Here is a 16,896-nt window from a genome sequence, read left to right on the forward strand (position 1 = left end):
ACCAGAACAGAGCAAACCAGCCTGTAGTCGTCCTGCTTGTGAGACACCCCTCGTCGCGGGCTACATGCAAACCGCGCTTCGAAGCTGACAAAACCAAGGCTCGGGGGCATCGAGTCGCACAGCAAGTGAGCAGGTCAGGTTCAAATCCAGGCTAGCAGAGCTGGCTGCTCGGCTGTGCCCCCAGCGCTCAGGCTGCAGGAGAGGGAGAAGAGGAGCCCGGGTGGAGCTGGAGCTGGGGGGTGTGAGCCATACGTGTGTCCCAGCGTGGGTCTGCGCCAGAGAAGCTCACGGAATGGCCTTGAGTGGAAGCGCAGGGCTGAGCTGCTGTTTGTTAAGGCTACGGGACCTAGTGGGCTTGTGGGAGGGTCTGGTTTTTTGGGAGGAGCTGGTACGTTTCTAATCTGGGGAATGTTTTCTTGATGCTTCAGGTTTCGCATGAGGTCAGTGGGAAGTTCCAGAATCACAATGGGAGTGTGGGGTTCTGGGGGGGTGAGGTCTCACCAGCTGCCTTTGTATCCCTGGTGCCTGGATGGTGACGGGCATCGTCACCCAAGAGGGGACAAGTGTTTGTTGGCGGATTCACAGGCGATGGGATCTGTGAGGGTCTCCCATATTCTCGCTAGCCCTGTGCCCGGTGACACGGCATCCTTGCCAGGAGGGCCACTTTTCAGTTTCCTTCACCAGCTGTGGCTGGCCCCACGGGCTGCTGACCTGTGACACGGGCTGCTGACCTGTGACACCGGGAGATGGTCAGCTGGCCTGGAACAGCCAAGCCGTGCGTGGCCCGATGGGCCTGCACGGGGCATGTGTGAACGCAGCGGGGGGCTTCCCTGGCCTTTGGCTGCCCGGCCCGTGCCCACAGCAGCATCGGCATGGTCATATTCGTAGGAAGCCTGGGAGACCTCAGGACTCTGTAAGGGCAAGTCTTCTGGTTTCAGGTAGGGGGATCATGACCCCCTACCCAGAAAAGAGCCAGGTTGGTGTGGGATAAACTGGAATCCTGTGTTGGAGGGAGAGGGGCCAGTGTGTCCTAGATTATCGCTGTCTGAAGAGACAGAGCGTGAGCCAGGCAGTAATTTAAAGTTTTCAGGAGTCACAGTAAATAGATAAAAAGAAATGGGTGAAATTAATTTTAGTAATATCTTATATTCAGCACAATGGAGCCAAGATAGTACTTCAACATGTTTCAACATTCAATCAATATTAAAATTAAGGTATGTTACATTCTCCGCACCTCCCCCCCCTCCCCCCCCCGCCCCCCAGGTTAAGTCTTTGAAATCTGGTGTGTGTTTCACGCTGACAGCACAGCTCAGGTTTGACATTTCGAGGGCTCAGTAACCACGGGTGGCTTGGGGCTGCCGTGCCAGGTGGCCCAGCTCTGGAAGGAAGGGGCATGCTGTCCAGGTAGCCCCTGCCCCTGGGGACAGCATAGAGATTCCAGGGGCCACGGTTCCTACTTCCATCTAATCTAATTAATTACTATCAACGAGAAGTAGACAGGGACTCTTCACCCTCAGAATAGTAAAATGCTGTTGAAGGCTGTCCTGCTTTGGTTCAAAATAATTTCCATCCCACATTCCACTCCTCCTCAGCTCTTTGTATTGTTCTAAGTTCAGCTGCTTTCCTGGGAGACCCAGCAAACTGGTGGACTAAAATAAAGCAAGATAAAACGTGCTTCTCTCATGGGAGATTTGGGGAGGTGGTCCAGGGCTCCTCCGTGCCCAGGCCCTGTCCAGGCCCAGGATGGCCGCCCAGCCCCTGGCACCACGTGAGCATTCTAGCTGTGAGGAAAGAAGACCAGGAAAGGGGCAGCAGGCACGCGTTCACCCTTGACGACGGAAAGGCGCTCTGCCTTAACTTGAAATATAGCCCTCCCGTTCTGAAGTTTCCAGGGAGAATTAAAAGTTCAAAACTGCCCCTTTAAGTTGAAGTCCACAAGAATAGGTGTCCAAGTGTTCAAGTGCTCTGGACAACCCTCCCCTCCCCCACCCCCCAAATTCCTCTTTCGGATTTGTCTCATCAGAGCCTGCCTCCTGAGGCTCCAGGCTGCAGCGTCTTGCTGAGGCTCTTGGGGGCACAAAGTGGAATTCTTCCCTTCAGATTCCTTCCTCCTGGCAGATGACCAGCTCCGTTAGCACCCCTGGGAACCTGTCAGAAATGCACATGTGGGGGCGCCTGGGTGACTCAGTCGGTTAAGCGTCCGACTTCAGCTCAAGTCATGATCTCACGGTTTGTGGGTTCTGTGCTGGGTCCATGGGTTTGTGGGTCCGCATCGGGCTCTGTGCTGACAGCTCGGAGCCTGGAGCCTGCTTCCGATTCTGTCTCTCTCTCTCTCTCTCTGCGCCTCCCCTGCTCATGCTGTCTCCCCCTCTCTCAAGAATAAATATACATTTAAAAAAATTAAAAAAAAAGAAATGCACACGCCACCCTGGGCTTGCGTGAGCCCCCCAGGCGGTCCTGATGGGCATTCCTTCTGAGAACATCTTCCACTGCCTCTGTTGGCCGCCCCTCTCTGTGCCTGTGGTGGGGAGAGTGCCTTTGCCGCCTCATCGTGGGTTAACAAGGCTCCGCTGATGAAAGCGCAGACCATAAGTCGCCTGGGAGCTTAGAGGCTCATGGAAAGGAACTGTCTGTGTGAAGCTTTTCTGCTGCAGAGGCCACCGTGGAAAGCCTGCTGGTCTTCCGGAACCACTGTAACAAACTCATGTCCTGCTGACCCCGGCGGCCACAGGCCCCTCCCAAAGCTCTTCAGCTCAGCCCACACCCACCCTACTCCAGTGAAGAATCCTGGGCTGGTGCCCCTCTCCCTCCCCAGTTCCCCTGTTCTTCCAAGCTCCCCCCTCAAGCTGAGCCATTCTTTTGGGTTCTTTCCTTCCAGGCTTCCAGCAGCTGCTCCAGGAGGGGCAGTTCCTGCAAGCCTACCTGAGCATCTCGGAGTCGGAGAAGGAGGGGCAGGACTGCGGCCCCCAGTACCAGGCTGTGGCCCAGGGCATGTGGCAGGTGGTGCAGCAGGCTCTGCAGGGGGCCGGGCACAGCAAGGAGCTGGACCTGAAGCTCCAGGCAGTACTGGCCACTGTGGAGCAGGCGCAGCACAAGCCCCCGGGCCCGGAGGCTGAGACCCTCGAGGATGGCGGCGTTGCCGCCTGGGACGGGCAGCTGGAGAGGCTGCTGAGAAGGGACGCCGAGGCCCGAGTGCCCAGGATGGACCCCAGGGACCAGCTGGGCCCGTTCCTGGAGAAGCTAGGGGAGGCCGTGAGACAGGGCCTGGGGTCCCAGAGGGCAAGCCGGCTGGGGACCCGCCTCTGGGCGAGCTACAGGGTCTGCTTCCAGGAGGCCCTCCTCGGCCGCCTCGCGGAGCTCACGCAGTCCTGCGGTGCCAACTGGAAGAGCTGCTGCGAGCTGTACACCTGGGGCAAGGAGGCCCTGTTCGGGCAGCTGGGGTGAGTGCCCCTGGGCGAGGGTCCCTGGGCCGGGGCTGCGATCGGTGCAGGGCCTTTCGAGGGCCCTCCTGGGCAGGACTGGTGGCCGGAGAAGGGCGGATGCAGCCCCGCCTTGGGGACAAGCGTGTGCACACACGTGTGTTAGTGTGCATGTATGCGTGTGTCGGTGTGTTTGTTGCGTGCAGGGGCGTTAGCACGTTAGGGTGTGTTTGTGCGTGTGCGGGGGCTCACGGTCACACCTGTGTGACTACTGAGACTGGCCTACGCCAACACAGCCTCTCGCTCCTGTTTCTCACTCCCGGCTGCCCTCTCCAGTGCCTGGGCCTTGTGCAGGGGTGAGGGGTGGGCAGCACAGGCTGGGGAGGGAGCGAGGCTGGCCTGGAGTCCTGGCTGGCGCTGAGTTGTCCTCCACAGCCCAGCCCCTCCCCCAAGCCCAGCTCGGCTCTGGGCCCCTCATGGCTCCTTCCAACCCAGCCAGGAGAGCTTTCTGAACGCACCTTCTGCCGCCCCGGAGCCCACAGTTGGGCACCTCTTGGACCCCATGATGTTTGTGACCTGGATGTCCCAAAGGCAGGAGGAGCTGGTGAGGCTGACCCAGGTAAATAGATCCAGGAGTATCTGCCACCTAGAAGCCTCCTCGCCGTGCATCTGGTGGACAGCAGGAAAGGGGATGGGCCAGGGTGGGCCCCGGGGGGTGGGCTTGAGCCGGAGCCCGAGTCCACTCCTAGGGCTGCGGGGGTGGTGCCGGGCCGGTTCTGGCCCTTGAGCTTGGTCACGTGGGAGGTAACCGTGTGCCGTGGGTCTGAGGTGTGAGGGTGTGAGGTGTATCGCGGGCCCAGAGAGAGAGCACCGACCAGAGGTTGCTGCCTTGACCAGTGAGTGCAGTCCGGCCTCTTCTACGCTGGGGGCTGTAGGGTGGGGCCAGTGAGCCTCGGGTGGAAAGCCAGCCGCCCCAGGGGGGGTGCATATGGTTAATCCTTGGCAGACAGAGAGGACTTAAGGGGACGTCACAATTTCTACTATGATCTTTTTTTTTTTAATGTTTATTCATTTTTGAGAGAGAGTGTAAGTGGGGAGGTGCAGAGAAAGAAGGAGACAGGATCTAAGTGGGCTGTGTGCTGACAGCACAGAGCCTGAGGCGGGGCTGGAACTCACAAACCAGGAGTCCATGACCTGAACTGAAGTCAGACGTGAAACCAACTGAGCCACCCAGGCACCCCTAATATCATTTTTTCCCTTTTTTGTAGGTTTATTTATTTTTTAGAGAGAGAGAGTGCAAGCAGGGGAGGGGCAGAGAGAGAGACACACACACAGAATCTGAAACAGGCTCCAGGTTCCAAGCTGTCCGCACAGAGCCTGACGCAGGGCTCGAACCCACAAACAAGGAGATCATGACCTGCGCTGAGCTCGGATGCTTAGCTGACTGAGCCACCCAGGCGCCCCAGGATCATTTTTAACAAACGTGATTTCCCATAATGGCATTCCTGGTGTTGGCTCAGACAGGTCAAGAGTCACGGACCCCGTGGAGGAGACACTGGGGCGCAGCAAAGCCCTCTACCTTTCCCAGCTAACAGACTGAGGAATAAGCTTTACGACCGTGAAGTAGAGGATTGGTATCGGTTTAACAGGAATTTTCCAGTAACTGGTATATAAGCACCTAGCCTTTTCCTTGCCTGCACACTCAGGGCTTTGAGTTTCGAGGTCCCTTGTCCTTCGCGGCTCTCCCGGAAACTGTGGGGTCGCCGCCTGCACCGAATTAAGGAAGACGGGGTTTATCATTCCTTGCTCTTCCACGCTCCGGCCGTCAAGGGCTGTGCTGCCCTGTCAAGTGGTTAATTCAGACAGGCGGCCAGCATGCAAGTGACAGCGTGGCCTTCTGGGCCGTCATGTGGGGATGTCAGCGAGAGGGACGATGCCAGGTGCCCATGCCGGGCAAGGCCTAGCATCCGCCGAAGTGTTATCCGGTTCCTCTTCCTGTCCAGGCAGCCAGACACGGGCCTCCTGCAGGGCTAGGAGTGGAAAAGTACTGAGCGCTGAGTTGGTGGAGAGAATCCACTTCTAGGCTGTCCCTTTCCGCAGAGAAGGCCACGGCCTGCCAAGGGACCCCAGTAAGCAGGCCTCCAGATGGACGTGCCTGGGCTAGGAATGAGACCTGGGTGGGGGCACGGGCAGCCAACCTGAGTCCCCCCTCCCCCCACCTCACTGTGTTGGCCAAGCAGCAAGCCCGGGTGAGGAGGGCAGCGTCCCCCCGGAACCTGCTAGGGACAGCCTCCGTCATGCTGGGGGTTGGGCCTGAGAGGCCACACTCAGGTTTCTGGCCAGGAGCTGGTGTCCAGGCCCCGGGGCTCCCTGGTGCAACCTGGTCCCCAGTGGTCCATGGCCCGTGTGTCCCCCGGCTGTGTGTCCCTGGACCCTGGGGCCCCCAGGAGTGGTAGCTCCCATCACCCCCCCCTCGGGAAATGAGTGCATGGGGATGGGAGCAGTGGCCTCGCCAGGAACAGGGAGGAGGGTGCTTCTCGAGGGTGCTTCACGGACCACCCATGATGCACAGCGGGCAGGAGGCTGTGAAGGAGAGGGTTACTCAGAGCTGGGTCTGGGGGTGGGGGGATTTCAGGCCGCTGGTCGGGGGGTTCCTGGGCGGGCTCTGGTTCTTGCTCTCTGGTCCTCAGCTGGGGTGGAAGCTGTGTGCCCTGGAGGGAGCAAGGGAATCGAAGTTGCTCTTACTGTTTTCTGGGCAGGAAAGGCTGGAGCAGGCTCTGGGGAAAGTCCTGAGCTGCGACCGGAGACACTGGGCCCAGTCCTCCTGCCCGACGTTCCTGGAGATCCTCCAGGTACTCACCAGGCGGCGTCTTTCCAGCCACCGCGTGGGCCCCTGGCCCTTTCCTGAGCACCCCGCCCGGTGGGGAGGGGGCGGGAGGAAAGGGTGCTGGGGGGCGATGACTGACGGGTGGTCGGGCGCATGAGCAGCAAGGACGGCGTCAGTGACTGAGGGCGCCGGGCACAGGCAGATGGGGTCCCGGTGTGGGGCGGCAGGGCGTATACTGAGGGGGGAGGCCTCTTCCTGGAATGTGTCAGCTCATGGGCCTGCCCGGACCTCAGGTAGGACCTGCCGAGAGACCAGTGTCTGGGGACGCCTGGATGAGAGGGTCGAGCAGCCATAGGAGTGAAGGATGTTTGGCTCCGGAGGAGAGGCCACTGTGCGGGGGGGGGGCTTTTTGTCTTTAGAGGATCTGTGCTGGGAGTTTCTGTGACTTCTCTTGACTGCTCAGGGTTGAGGGAGAAAAGGAGATGGTATGCATCCTCAAGGCCTTTATGCCAAGAAGCCCTGTTCAGAGTGTCGGGTGGGGGACTGGCAGCTTCCGGGGGAGCCGAGGCAGCCTCTGGGCCAGACAGGAGAAGCCTAGCCACGCGTGGGCAGGAGGAGGTCCTTCAGGCTGGCTGACTGCAGGACACAGTGGGGGGTTCCAGGGAGAGAGCCTGCCAGGGCGGGTGTGGCCGGGAGGGGCCGTGAGGGCCTGGGGGGAGGCATCTGCTCTGTGCTATGGGCAGCAGGCAGCTGCGGTGGGGCTGTGGGGACGGCCCCTGCATGCCAGCCCTTCCTGTAACGACAGCTGTGACAGGTCAGAGTCGGGAGAGGACATTCTCCCAGGGTCCACTGTCTGTGTGATTGGGTTTCTCCCCACTGAGAGCCCGCTCGCTTTGACCGGCAGCTGCTGGAAGAAACCATAGATGCAGCACGGCCCATTGGACTAGCGATCACCAGCCAGGTTCAAGCCACGGTTCTGGAAACATTTTCAAAGTTTCTGAACAGGTCAGTGAAAAGGTGGTTGTTGCCTAGAGAAGGTGGCTGGGTCCACCTGACCCCAGTTAGAGTGCTAACTGAGCCTCTGACCGCTACCATGTGCTTGGCCAGTGCCTGGAGCAGGAAAAGGGGTCAGCATTGGCTTCGGGTGACCCCAGTCTGGCCTGCTTCACCTCCGCCTGGCTCTGGTGGTGGCCCCTGCGTGCCTGTGGAAATGTCCCATGGTGGCACCTTCTGACATGGCAGCTCCAGCCTCCTGTGGCTATCAAACCAGTTTGGGTTTGGGGACTCCAGTTAAATTTAATTTTAGCTAATTGACCTTTAAACACCACACATGGCTGGGGCTCCCATGCTGGATGGCAGGATTGGGAGGAAGCGGAAGCCCAGCAGGGCAGGTGGAACATGCAGGTGGAATTCTGTTTTTATTTAAAACTTAGTGTTTTGCTCATCATGGATGTTTTGGATTGATTTTGATTTTTTAATATATTTCATCAAAATATTATCTTGGGGGCGCCTGGGTGGCTCAGTTGGTTGAGTGTCTGACTCTTGATCTTGAGCTCAGGTCATGATCTCGTCTTTCATGGGATTGAGACTTGCATTGGGCTCCTTGCTGAGCGTGGAGCCTGCTTGCAATTCTTTCTCTCTGCCCCTCCCCCACCCCAATAAATAAGCATTAAAATAACTGATCTTGGTCAGGGACCTGGTAGATTACCATGTCCCCATTTCCTCTGCTTTTAGCCACCAAACTCCTGAGCCACACACCCAGCTCTGCCCCAGCCTCAGGGTTTGGGTGGGGACTCTGCGTCTTTCCTGACGGGCTGGGGCGAGGCCCAGGGTTGCAGCTCCTTGGGCCCCTGTGAGTAAGAAGCATGTCTTGGACAAAGCGCTGTGTAGACCACACCACGAGGCTCCTTTCTCTGGGGCCTTCAGTGGCTGTGCTCAGCTGGGCCAGGCTCCATAAAGGGCGAATGTGAGGCAGGTTACTCAAGAGAGGCCAGGGATGTGGATTTTCAGGTGAAATCAGCTAGGTTTTAAACGTTTAAGAAAATGTTGCTGGGCGGCCAGTTTGATCTGTGTTCCAGGGACTCAGACACATGAGGGCACCCCTTCTTTCCTGCCTTCGGGGAGCAGGGGGTGTGTGCTGCCCCCCAGCCTCTCCCTGCTCTCTGCTTTGGAGCACCTTCAGTGGCTCAGCCCAGGCGCGGGGTGCCAGCCTCCTCTTCTTGAGAGCACCCCCAGGCCTCACCAGACTTTGAGGAGGGCAGCTCCAGCCGGGGCCAGGAGCACTGCCTCGGCTGCCTGCCTCTTCCTTCACCAGCCGGGGAGGGAGGGCTTCTCAAATACAGCGTTAGCCGCAGTTCCAAGGCCATAGGAAAAAACCACTCCCATCCTGTTCTCAAGCATCTACCACACGTGGTCATCGAGAGCATTCAACGAAAATGTTTTTAGGAAGCGTTTGGCTGTGGGTCTGGCACAGAGCCAGCCCAAGTAATCCTGGCTGCCTTGTCAACATGTCGGCCACTGCCACCCACATTTGGGGTTCTGTGAAGGAAGCAGCAGTTAGGTGGAGAAGGACCCGGCCTTTGGGGCTGCGGCTGGTGGGAGGGGCCTGCGGCTGGTGGGAGGGGCCTGCGGCTGGTGGGAGGGGCTGCGGCTGGCGGGAGGGGCTGCGGCTGGCGGGAGGGGCCTGGGGCTGGTGGGAGGGNTCCGCTTCTTGCAGCAGAACGCCCCTGCGGGGGCCTTCCCCGAGGTACACTTGCTGGGAAACTGCTGCATCCTCAGGTGCGTGGGGGCAGGGCCCATGGGCTCAGGCAGGCTAGGCAGCAGGCCGATCCGTGTGCTCCGCAGATTTGCTGCCATCTGTGAAAAAAGTGGAGAAGAACACCCCCGCCTGAGTTTAGAATTGCATCATTTCGTAGGGAAACATCAGGTACCGACAGCATCGTCTGCCTCAGGGAGAGGAGTTTTCCACTGTACCTTCTGCATTTTAAGGCACGTGGATACAACAGTCTGTAAATACAGACAGAAACAACAGTGGGATGGGATAGACAAGCATCTGTCCCGGGGTGCACAGAGGGGCACCGGTGTGGCCGGTGTGCTCTGGGCCAGGCACCAAGGACCCCTTCTGGTTGCCCCAACAGGAAAACGTGGCAGGAGCTGAGCCAGGCACACGTTCCGCCCGCAGACCTGGGCCCCGCTGTGGAGGGCGCCATCCACGTCATTGAGGACCACAGCCGGGACCACCTCCTGCCTAGAGTCAGAGCCCTGTGCCAGGTGATGCCACCCCTGCCCCAGCCCTGGAGTGGAGTCTCCTCTGTTCCCAGAAAACCTGGGCAAGAGGCGCCTGTCTGTGTCTTCCTGGGCTTCGGCCAGCCCAGCAGAGCCTTTGCTGGGGAGGGACGTGGCACCCGTGACAGACTGGGCTGGAGATGTTCCTGGTCAGGCCCTCTGACCCCCAGCGCGACTTCTCTGTTTGCGCCAGAGGGGCAGGGCCAGCTTCCTGTCTGACCTGAGGGAGGGGTTCTGTCCGTCTGGGTGAGTGGGCTTAGCTTGGCCTCCCTGCCACTTTATGAGGCCTGGCCCCCTCCTCACTGAGGGTACCTCCCTCTGTCCCCTCTGGCCAGACCTCTCTTCCTTTCTCCACCTGTGAAATTACTTTCCAGCCAGGCCAGCTGAGGCCTGACACTGGCTCCCCTTCCCCCTCCCTCCCCCCTGGCTCTGGCCTGGCTGTGTTGAAGCCCTGAGAGGGCAAGGTGGCCTCCTAGGATGTGGAAACCACAGGAGGGAATTTTCCGTTCAAATTAGAGGCTCAGGGCCCTGTCCTCATGGGGGCCTCCTGGGTGGAAGATGGGAGGTGCTGGTGGGTACTCCATTCCTGCAGCTCTAGCCAGTGATTCATTTTGCCCCATGGGGACTGGCTCCTGAGACAACTGTCTTTGGATTTTCCGCAGAGTTGAGCATCTGGGAAGACCCAGAGAGGTCATATCCTCCCAGGATGGCCAACATCCTGCCCTTGCCTCTCCCTGGGCTGTGGCAGACATTGCTAATCAATCCCAGCATTCTGGCCCATCCAGAGCCCCGGGGTTCTTCTACACACAGAGCTCCAGGCAGGCAGAGCTCATGGATTAGACTTGGCACCATGTTTTACAGATGGCGCCCACGAGGTTGCATCAGGCGGGGCAGGGGGGCGGGTAGAGGGCTGCAGGGTAGCGGGGATGGGACTTGCTTAGGTCGCCTGGTAGAACACCAAGTAGGCAGGCTTTGCCCCTCTGCCCATCCTCTCTGGCATCCGCTGAGAACTGAGCAGGCCCCTGTCCCATGCCTCGGGAGTCTGATCTGGAGGGAAAGCATCATCGAGGTCTGGTGGCAGGCCAGTCCTGTGGGGACCAAGGGGGAAGGGGAGGGACCCAGGGGACTCGGGAGGGCTCGAGGGAAAAGCTTGCATCAAGGGCTGTAGTCTGAATCTGGGATGCTCTCAGAAGTCATCAGGAGGAGGGTGGACAGAGCTGTTAGGACAGACAGTGGGTGAGCTTCTGGCGCAGGATTGTCCCCTTGGTGGGGAGAGGCAGGGGCTCAAGGCTGGAGGAGGCAGGGAAGGTTGGGAGTGAGAACAGCCAGCCGGGCACCTCGGCATCCATGACATTGGACCCTCCTGTCCTCAGAGTCTGCTGAGGGACCACTTCGGGAGGAAGGACAAGGATCTGGTCCACGCTGTGCAGTCTCTGTGCCACGGCCTGAGGGGCTGCCCCATCTTGCCCTCCACTCCCATGTATGAGGTAGGCAGCCGATTTGGGGACGACTGGCTTGCTGGTGGTCACCCCGATAAGCTGAAGCAGGCCCCCCAAAACCTGGTGGTAGGCGTTCGACATGCCTAGTGGTGGGGACAGGCCTCCAACAGACCCGTGCTGGAGGAATTTGAGTAGCATCCTGCCACCCTCCGTCCCTGAGGGTGCACCACGAAGGCTGGCGAGATGGTGACCTGGGACAGCTCTCACTCAGGCCTCTCTGTCCTGTCTCTTTGGAGGACAGAGCATTATGCGAAGTTTGCACATGGTGGTCTTTGGGGAGTACATCCAGGCCCTGGCCACCCACCTCAGGACGCTGGCGCCTGGGAAGTGGAGAAGCCTCAGTGCTCAGGTGGAGAGGGACATCGCGAAGTTGGACAACATCTTCAGGAAGCACAGGGTGAGCCGTGGCCCCCCCGGGGAGGCTGGGTGCTGGAGGGGAGGCTTTGCTCTCTCTTTCCAGCTCTCATCCCTCCTGGGCCCCCGCCTGGGCCGGGTGTGCCGTCCTCACCCAAACCACACTCAGACCCACCAGCACTGGGTCTCGAATCCCCCGCCCCCAAGGCTGGGGCACCCGCTTCCATGGGCGACGCTGTGAGATAGGGGTGGGGATGTCGCAACGGGGGGCAGGGAGGAGGCAGGCTTCCCTGGGACAGCCTGTGGGGAGCTCAGGAGGTAACTTCGGCAGGACCAGGCAGCTCTGGCCAGCAGCGCCCGCCCTGGGGCCTGAGGGGTAGACCTGGGCTGTGGGCCTGCAGGTGGGTGAGGGGAATGGGTCCCCCGCAGAGAGGAGGCGCTCAGCTGCCAGCACTCCCCACAGGGTCCTGGCTTGGACGGCCCGCAGGAGCTCATCCTGGAGATCTTCCAGCTCAGCGAGAACAAGGACGGAGAGACTGTGAATAACTGGCTGGCCGCCTTCAGGGACAGATTCCCGGGTTATCTGAGGTATGAAGGAGAATAAGGGGCTGGGGAGGGGGTTGGTAGAGAGGGGGAAGTGAGCCTGTGGAGGTGGGGTGCTGCCAGGGGCCCAGGTGGGGGCAAGGCCACACCAAAGCACAGGCCCCAGGTATGGGGGGTTGGTAGCTGCCACGGACTGAGAACCCTAAGCTGGAGTCTCACAGCTCATTGACCTCTATTCCCAGGTAGGGAAACTGAGGCCTGAGAGCAAGGGGGTGTTGGCAAGGACTTGCCCAGAGTCCTCAGCAAAACTTGGCAGGCAGTGCAGGACCATCACCCACCTGGGGTCTTTTGACTGGGCAGCACCCACAGACTGCTCCCCCCCCGCCCCGTTCCCAGAGTTCCCAGGGCTCTGTGGTAGGTCGCCTGGGGGTCCCCAGAGGGAAGGATGAGTGGAGACTTGGGGAATGTGCTGGTGTCTCAGCCTCCCTGAAGGACGCTGCTCTGGACTTCATCTGTGCACACTCCTGGGTGCACAGACCACGTGGTCACAGGGGCACAGACCTGGAGGCTCACCGAGCACAGACACTCTCTCCTCACTCCCTAGCCCGCCGGACCAGCCGCGCAGCTCTGCGGACTTGGAGGTGGAAGTCCAGGGAAGGTGCTGCTGCTGCTGCTGCCCAGCTCTGCACAGGTGACCAAGCGTGCAAGGCTCCAGAACACCCCTCCAGAGGAGATGATGGGGCAGGTCCTAGCCATGGCCACGGCCGTGGCTTCAGGGGTGCAGAGGGAACCAGGTTGAAGGGCACGGCCAGAGCGAGGTCCAGTTGCTGTAGCAGATGATGCTCCGCCAGCCTGGGTCCTGCACCTTGTGCCCCAGGCCAGCCCTTCTCAAACGTCTTGATCTCAGGACCCCTTTCCTCTGAACAGTTACCGAATTTACGTACTGTAGCCTATGTGGTTATATCTAAGAGCTACCGTATTAGAAGTTAAAGCCAAGAAATATTTGGTGATTCATTTACAATATTGGTTAAAATACTGCTAATTCACTAAATAGAAGATGAGTATTTATTAATTCACTATAAATGAAGTAAATGACAATATATTATTTATATGCGAGTATATAGATTTGAAAATAAATTAGCATTTATATAAAATAATACTGTTTAGGTATATGAATGTGTTTTAAAATAATAATAAACCCATAACATGTTAACATTATGGCAAATAATGATTTTTAAATGAAGAGATTATTTTCTGCAATAACAACAAGAAACTTGACAATATGGGTGTCATTGTTTTATATTTTTGGAAAATCTTTGTCTGGCTTACTAGGAGACAGGTAGATCCTCGTTTATTGGCTGCTGTGTTTAATCTGTTGTCACACGTTTTGGTTGAAGTGTGTAAGGAAGGTCCAGCCTCTCATAGACCAATTACAGTTGGGAAAAGAGAAGGCATTTTAATACCTCTTAGGAAACTGTGGCCAGTCTGCTTTGATACCACACCCACACTGGACGGGTGGTAGTTTATTAAAGATTAGGATGTAGGGGCGCCTGGGGGGCTCCGTCGGTTAAGCGTCCGACTTCGGCTCAGGTCATGATCTCACGGTTCGTGGGTTCGAGCCCCGTGTCGGGCTCTGTGCTGACAGCTCAGAGCCTGGAGCCTGTTTCAGATTCTGTGTCTCCCTCTCTCTCTGACCCTCCCCTTCTCACACTGTCTCTCTTTCTCTCTCTCTCTCTCAGAAATAAATAAAACATTAAAAATATTTTTAAAAAAAAGATTAGGATGTAGATTCTGAAACCAGCATGATGAATTTTATGAAATTTGCATGCTCTGCTGTAGTAAAATCCCTTGGTCTACATTGCGCTTTGAAACAGCTCTTCTACCCATACGTGATTTTGTAGCATTGAGTGTTTGTCACCTGGCAAACAGGTTCACAGAGTGATGCGGACATAGATGTCAGCATGTTTTATCAGACCTTGTCCATAAGGCACCTTTGTTAACCATGCTGTCAGTTTCATCTGTAGCTATTGTGAATCCCAAGCTCACAGTGGAAGACACATGTTTTCCAAAATCCTAATTTTGGCTCGAGAGCTCAAAATTTTATCATTGGCAACAAATACCGTCCGTTGTTTACCCTGAAGTGGCCAGCTCACGTCATTCATTTCCAAGAAAATGCACTCAACAACCGAACAGTCTGTCCACGGGTCATTCTTTCAAGTAAAAGTGGTGTTCCATAAAACGAGTGGCTAGTTCAGCTTGTAACTCAAATGCCAATTGCACAGGTGCTTTTCCTCAGAGGAGGAAACCTGCTCCGACCTGTCCAGGGGTACCCCAAAGGAAGGCTGGCGTCAGCACAAAGGAATGGACACAGAGAGCTCAAGTGAACCAATCTGGACAATTTATTGATTCTTCAGCAAGCTTATGTATGCTTTCTACTTTCTATATGTTTGCATCAGGCTTTTGTTTTTATTCTCAGAATGTTTCCAGGGAATTCATCTGTGAGGGAGCTTTCTGGTTATTTCCTTGTGCTTCTGCTCTTTTACTTTTTAGAGTTAATCTTTAATCTTACTGATTCTATGCCTTACAAGCTAGAGGGCTAATTCTGTTTTCTATATTTATAGTTTCATTTGTTATAGCTGAGACAGGTGGAGCCTATTCTTTAGAGAAATTGAAGCATGACTGCTTTCTTAGTATCTATCCTTTCTGTAACCTTTTACAGGGACATGTTTTCTTTAGCGTGCCTTTAATGATCAACTAACTGCTAAGTTATAGGGAAATGCCTACTAAGATAAATAAGCTGATTGAATAGCAGAAGAGATATCAGTACCTTCACTTTCAGAGAACTGCTGTGCGGTGTTCTCTTGTGGGCTTCCTGGGCTGTGCCATCAGGTGGGTGATGAAGTTCGGCTCCCGGCACCTCAGGGCAGCTGTTGTCTTTTGCTGTGCAGCACAAGGGCTAGGTACAAACTGTGTGTTTCTTCATGTAGGATATTAAGAAATTGTGCACTCACAGATTGAGATTTAATAAGAGTAATGCTTTTTCTCTTTTATCAGCACCTTTTAAAGTGAAACCGGATTTTTTTTCTGAGTGCATGGTGATGAAGGACACAAGTAGAATTTGGTGCCACTGCTTTGGTGTGGGCCAGGGTTCCAGAAGTTTTATCCATGATGGCTTTCAGGCCATAGGTGTAAATGTCCACTTGGTGAAAGGGGCATATGAAAAGAATTTTGACCTCACAGATTCCCTGAAGAATCTCAGGTCTCCGGGATTCCACTGAATATGTTTTGAGAACCACTGATCTAGCTGCACTGGGCCCTTCTTCTGCCCCTGTGCTGCTGTCGGCTGACTTAGTGAGATTATTAATATCTGGTCATTTTTTCCCCCAATAAAAATAACAAATTCATATGGGTCACACAGATTGTCTCTACATCTTTGTATGTTCTGTTCCACCTACCTGGAGTGCCCTTCCCGTCTGTGAAAGTTCTCCTCCTTCCAGGCCTGGCTCCTAGACCCCCAAGTCTGTTGCTCACTTTCTTTCCCGAGATGCACACACAGTCTTCCTCTGGCCAAGAGCTATCTTGTCTGTTCAGTGGCAAGTGTCTTGATGGCAGAGGCCTGCTACATTGGTCTTTCTGCCCCCAGGGCCTGGCTGAACTCTGACTGCCCTGAATGGAGGTGGAGGTGAACTGTGGCTTCAGGCGACCTCGGGCTGTAGAAGTTGTGTGGCTCCGGCACCCACCTGAGGCGAAGGATCTGGGTGCCCCTGATCCCAGCACCCACCCCGTGGCCACTTCATGAATGACAGCCTGATATCCAGGAGGAAGCCAGTCCTTCAGAAGTCTGGACTCTTCTATCAGAAGGAATATGTGGGGCATTGACCCTGGAACCCAGCCACCAAGCTAAAGGCAGGCCAGGCCTTGCGGGAAGCCACGTGCCGGTGTCCCAGCCAGCGACCCCCCTGAGGGCCCAGCCAGCAGCCGGTGTGAACCCCAGACGTTCGGGTGAGGAGAGTCTCAAGATTCCTGCAGCTCCAGCCACTGTCTGATGCAGCGTCGGCATTAACTGGTGTCGCACACCTGGACACTTGCCTGGTGTGGACACCTACACGCCTGGTGTCAAAAGAGCTGTGAGTAGAGGGACAGTTGTCCTGCAGCCACAGGAAGCATCCCGGGTGGATGTTTGGTTACCGCCGCCTCCGGGCTGCGTGAGTAATCACAGCGGACAGGCCTGTGGTTAACGCTGGAGTCGGAAGCAGTCGTTTCTCCTTTTCCTTTTTTTTTTTGTTCTCCTCATCCTTGTTCTCTTTTCTGGAAAATAAAAGAGGAGTTCCGGTACATCTGCATTTGTGCGCTGTGACCCGGACCTTGTATAAGGATTTAAACACTGCGTTAGCAGATACCCTGGGCTCAGGTAGGTAGTATTTTTATATATTGTAAGAGAAACGTGCAGTTTGGGTCTGTAGTTCCTTTTTTAAAATTTTATTTACTTATTTTGAGAGAGAGAGAGCATGCACAAGCAGGGGAGGGGCAGAGAGAGAGGGAGAGAGAGAATCCCAAGCAGGCTCCACACCATCAGCACGGAGCCCAGTGTGGGGCTCGAACGCATGAACCCTGAGATCATGATCTGAGGTGAAACCAAGAGTTGGACGCTTAACTGACCCAGCAATTCAAAAACCTGGGTCTGTATTTGCTTTATGTCCCTAGAGATGTTGAAGAGTTTTAAAATGTAAATTTCCAGGTGTTTATAAGACTGGTTTCGTTGGCTGATACCGTAGATGCTGGGACTTACTCAGCCTGTAGCCTGAGCGTCCCCGCCGCCGCCAGGCCTCGTCCACAGGCCACAGCTGGTCCCTCCCTGGGACGCTGCTCAGGTCACTGTCCTCGCCCCAGGAGGACCCTCAGCTTGGTGGGGAGGCCCAAACAGTCAGGAACACACCCACCTCCTGCGCGCCTTTCTTCCAGCCCCGGC

At 56.4% G+C, this 16,896-nt stretch overlaps 1 protein-coding gene across 1 annotated transcript in view; it reads left to right on the plus strand.

Annotated features, from left to right (window-relative positions):
* LOC144241881 (uncharacterized) overlaps positions 1-16,262 on the plus strand; it is a 16,844-nt gene extending 582 nt beyond the window's left edge. Inside the window, exons 2-12 of the mRNA XM_077776537.1 lie at positions 2,879-3,440; positions 3,915-4,038; positions 6,179-6,271; positions 7,151-7,251; positions 8,848-9,024; positions 9,384-9,516; positions 10,905-11,018; positions 11,272-11,427; positions 11,848-11,972; positions 12,532-12,618; positions 15,571-16,262. Coding sequence (XP_077632663.1) covers positions 2,879-3,440; positions 3,915-4,038; positions 6,179-6,271; positions 7,151-7,251; positions 8,848-9,024; positions 9,384-9,516; positions 10,905-11,018; positions 11,272-11,427; positions 11,848-11,972; positions 12,532-12,618; positions 15,571-15,613 — 1,715 coding nt within the window. The 3' untranslated portion in view covers positions 15,614-16,262. The remainder of the gene's footprint in view (positions 1-2,878; positions 3,441-3,914; positions 4,039-6,178; positions 6,272-7,150; positions 7,252-8,847; positions 9,025-9,383; positions 9,517-10,904; positions 11,019-11,271; positions 11,428-11,847; positions 11,973-12,531; positions 12,619-15,570) is intronic.
* The last annotated feature ends 634 nt before the right edge of the window (positions 16,263-16,896 follow it).

Source organism: Crocuta crocuta, unplaced genomic scaffold, assembly GCF_008692635.1.
Source record: "Crocuta crocuta isolate KB4526 unplaced genomic scaffold, BGI_CrCroc_1.0 scaffold8, whole genome shotgun sequence".
NCBI classification, from domain to species: domain Eukaryota; kingdom Metazoa; phylum Chordata; class Mammalia; order Carnivora; family Hyaenidae; genus Crocuta; species Crocuta crocuta.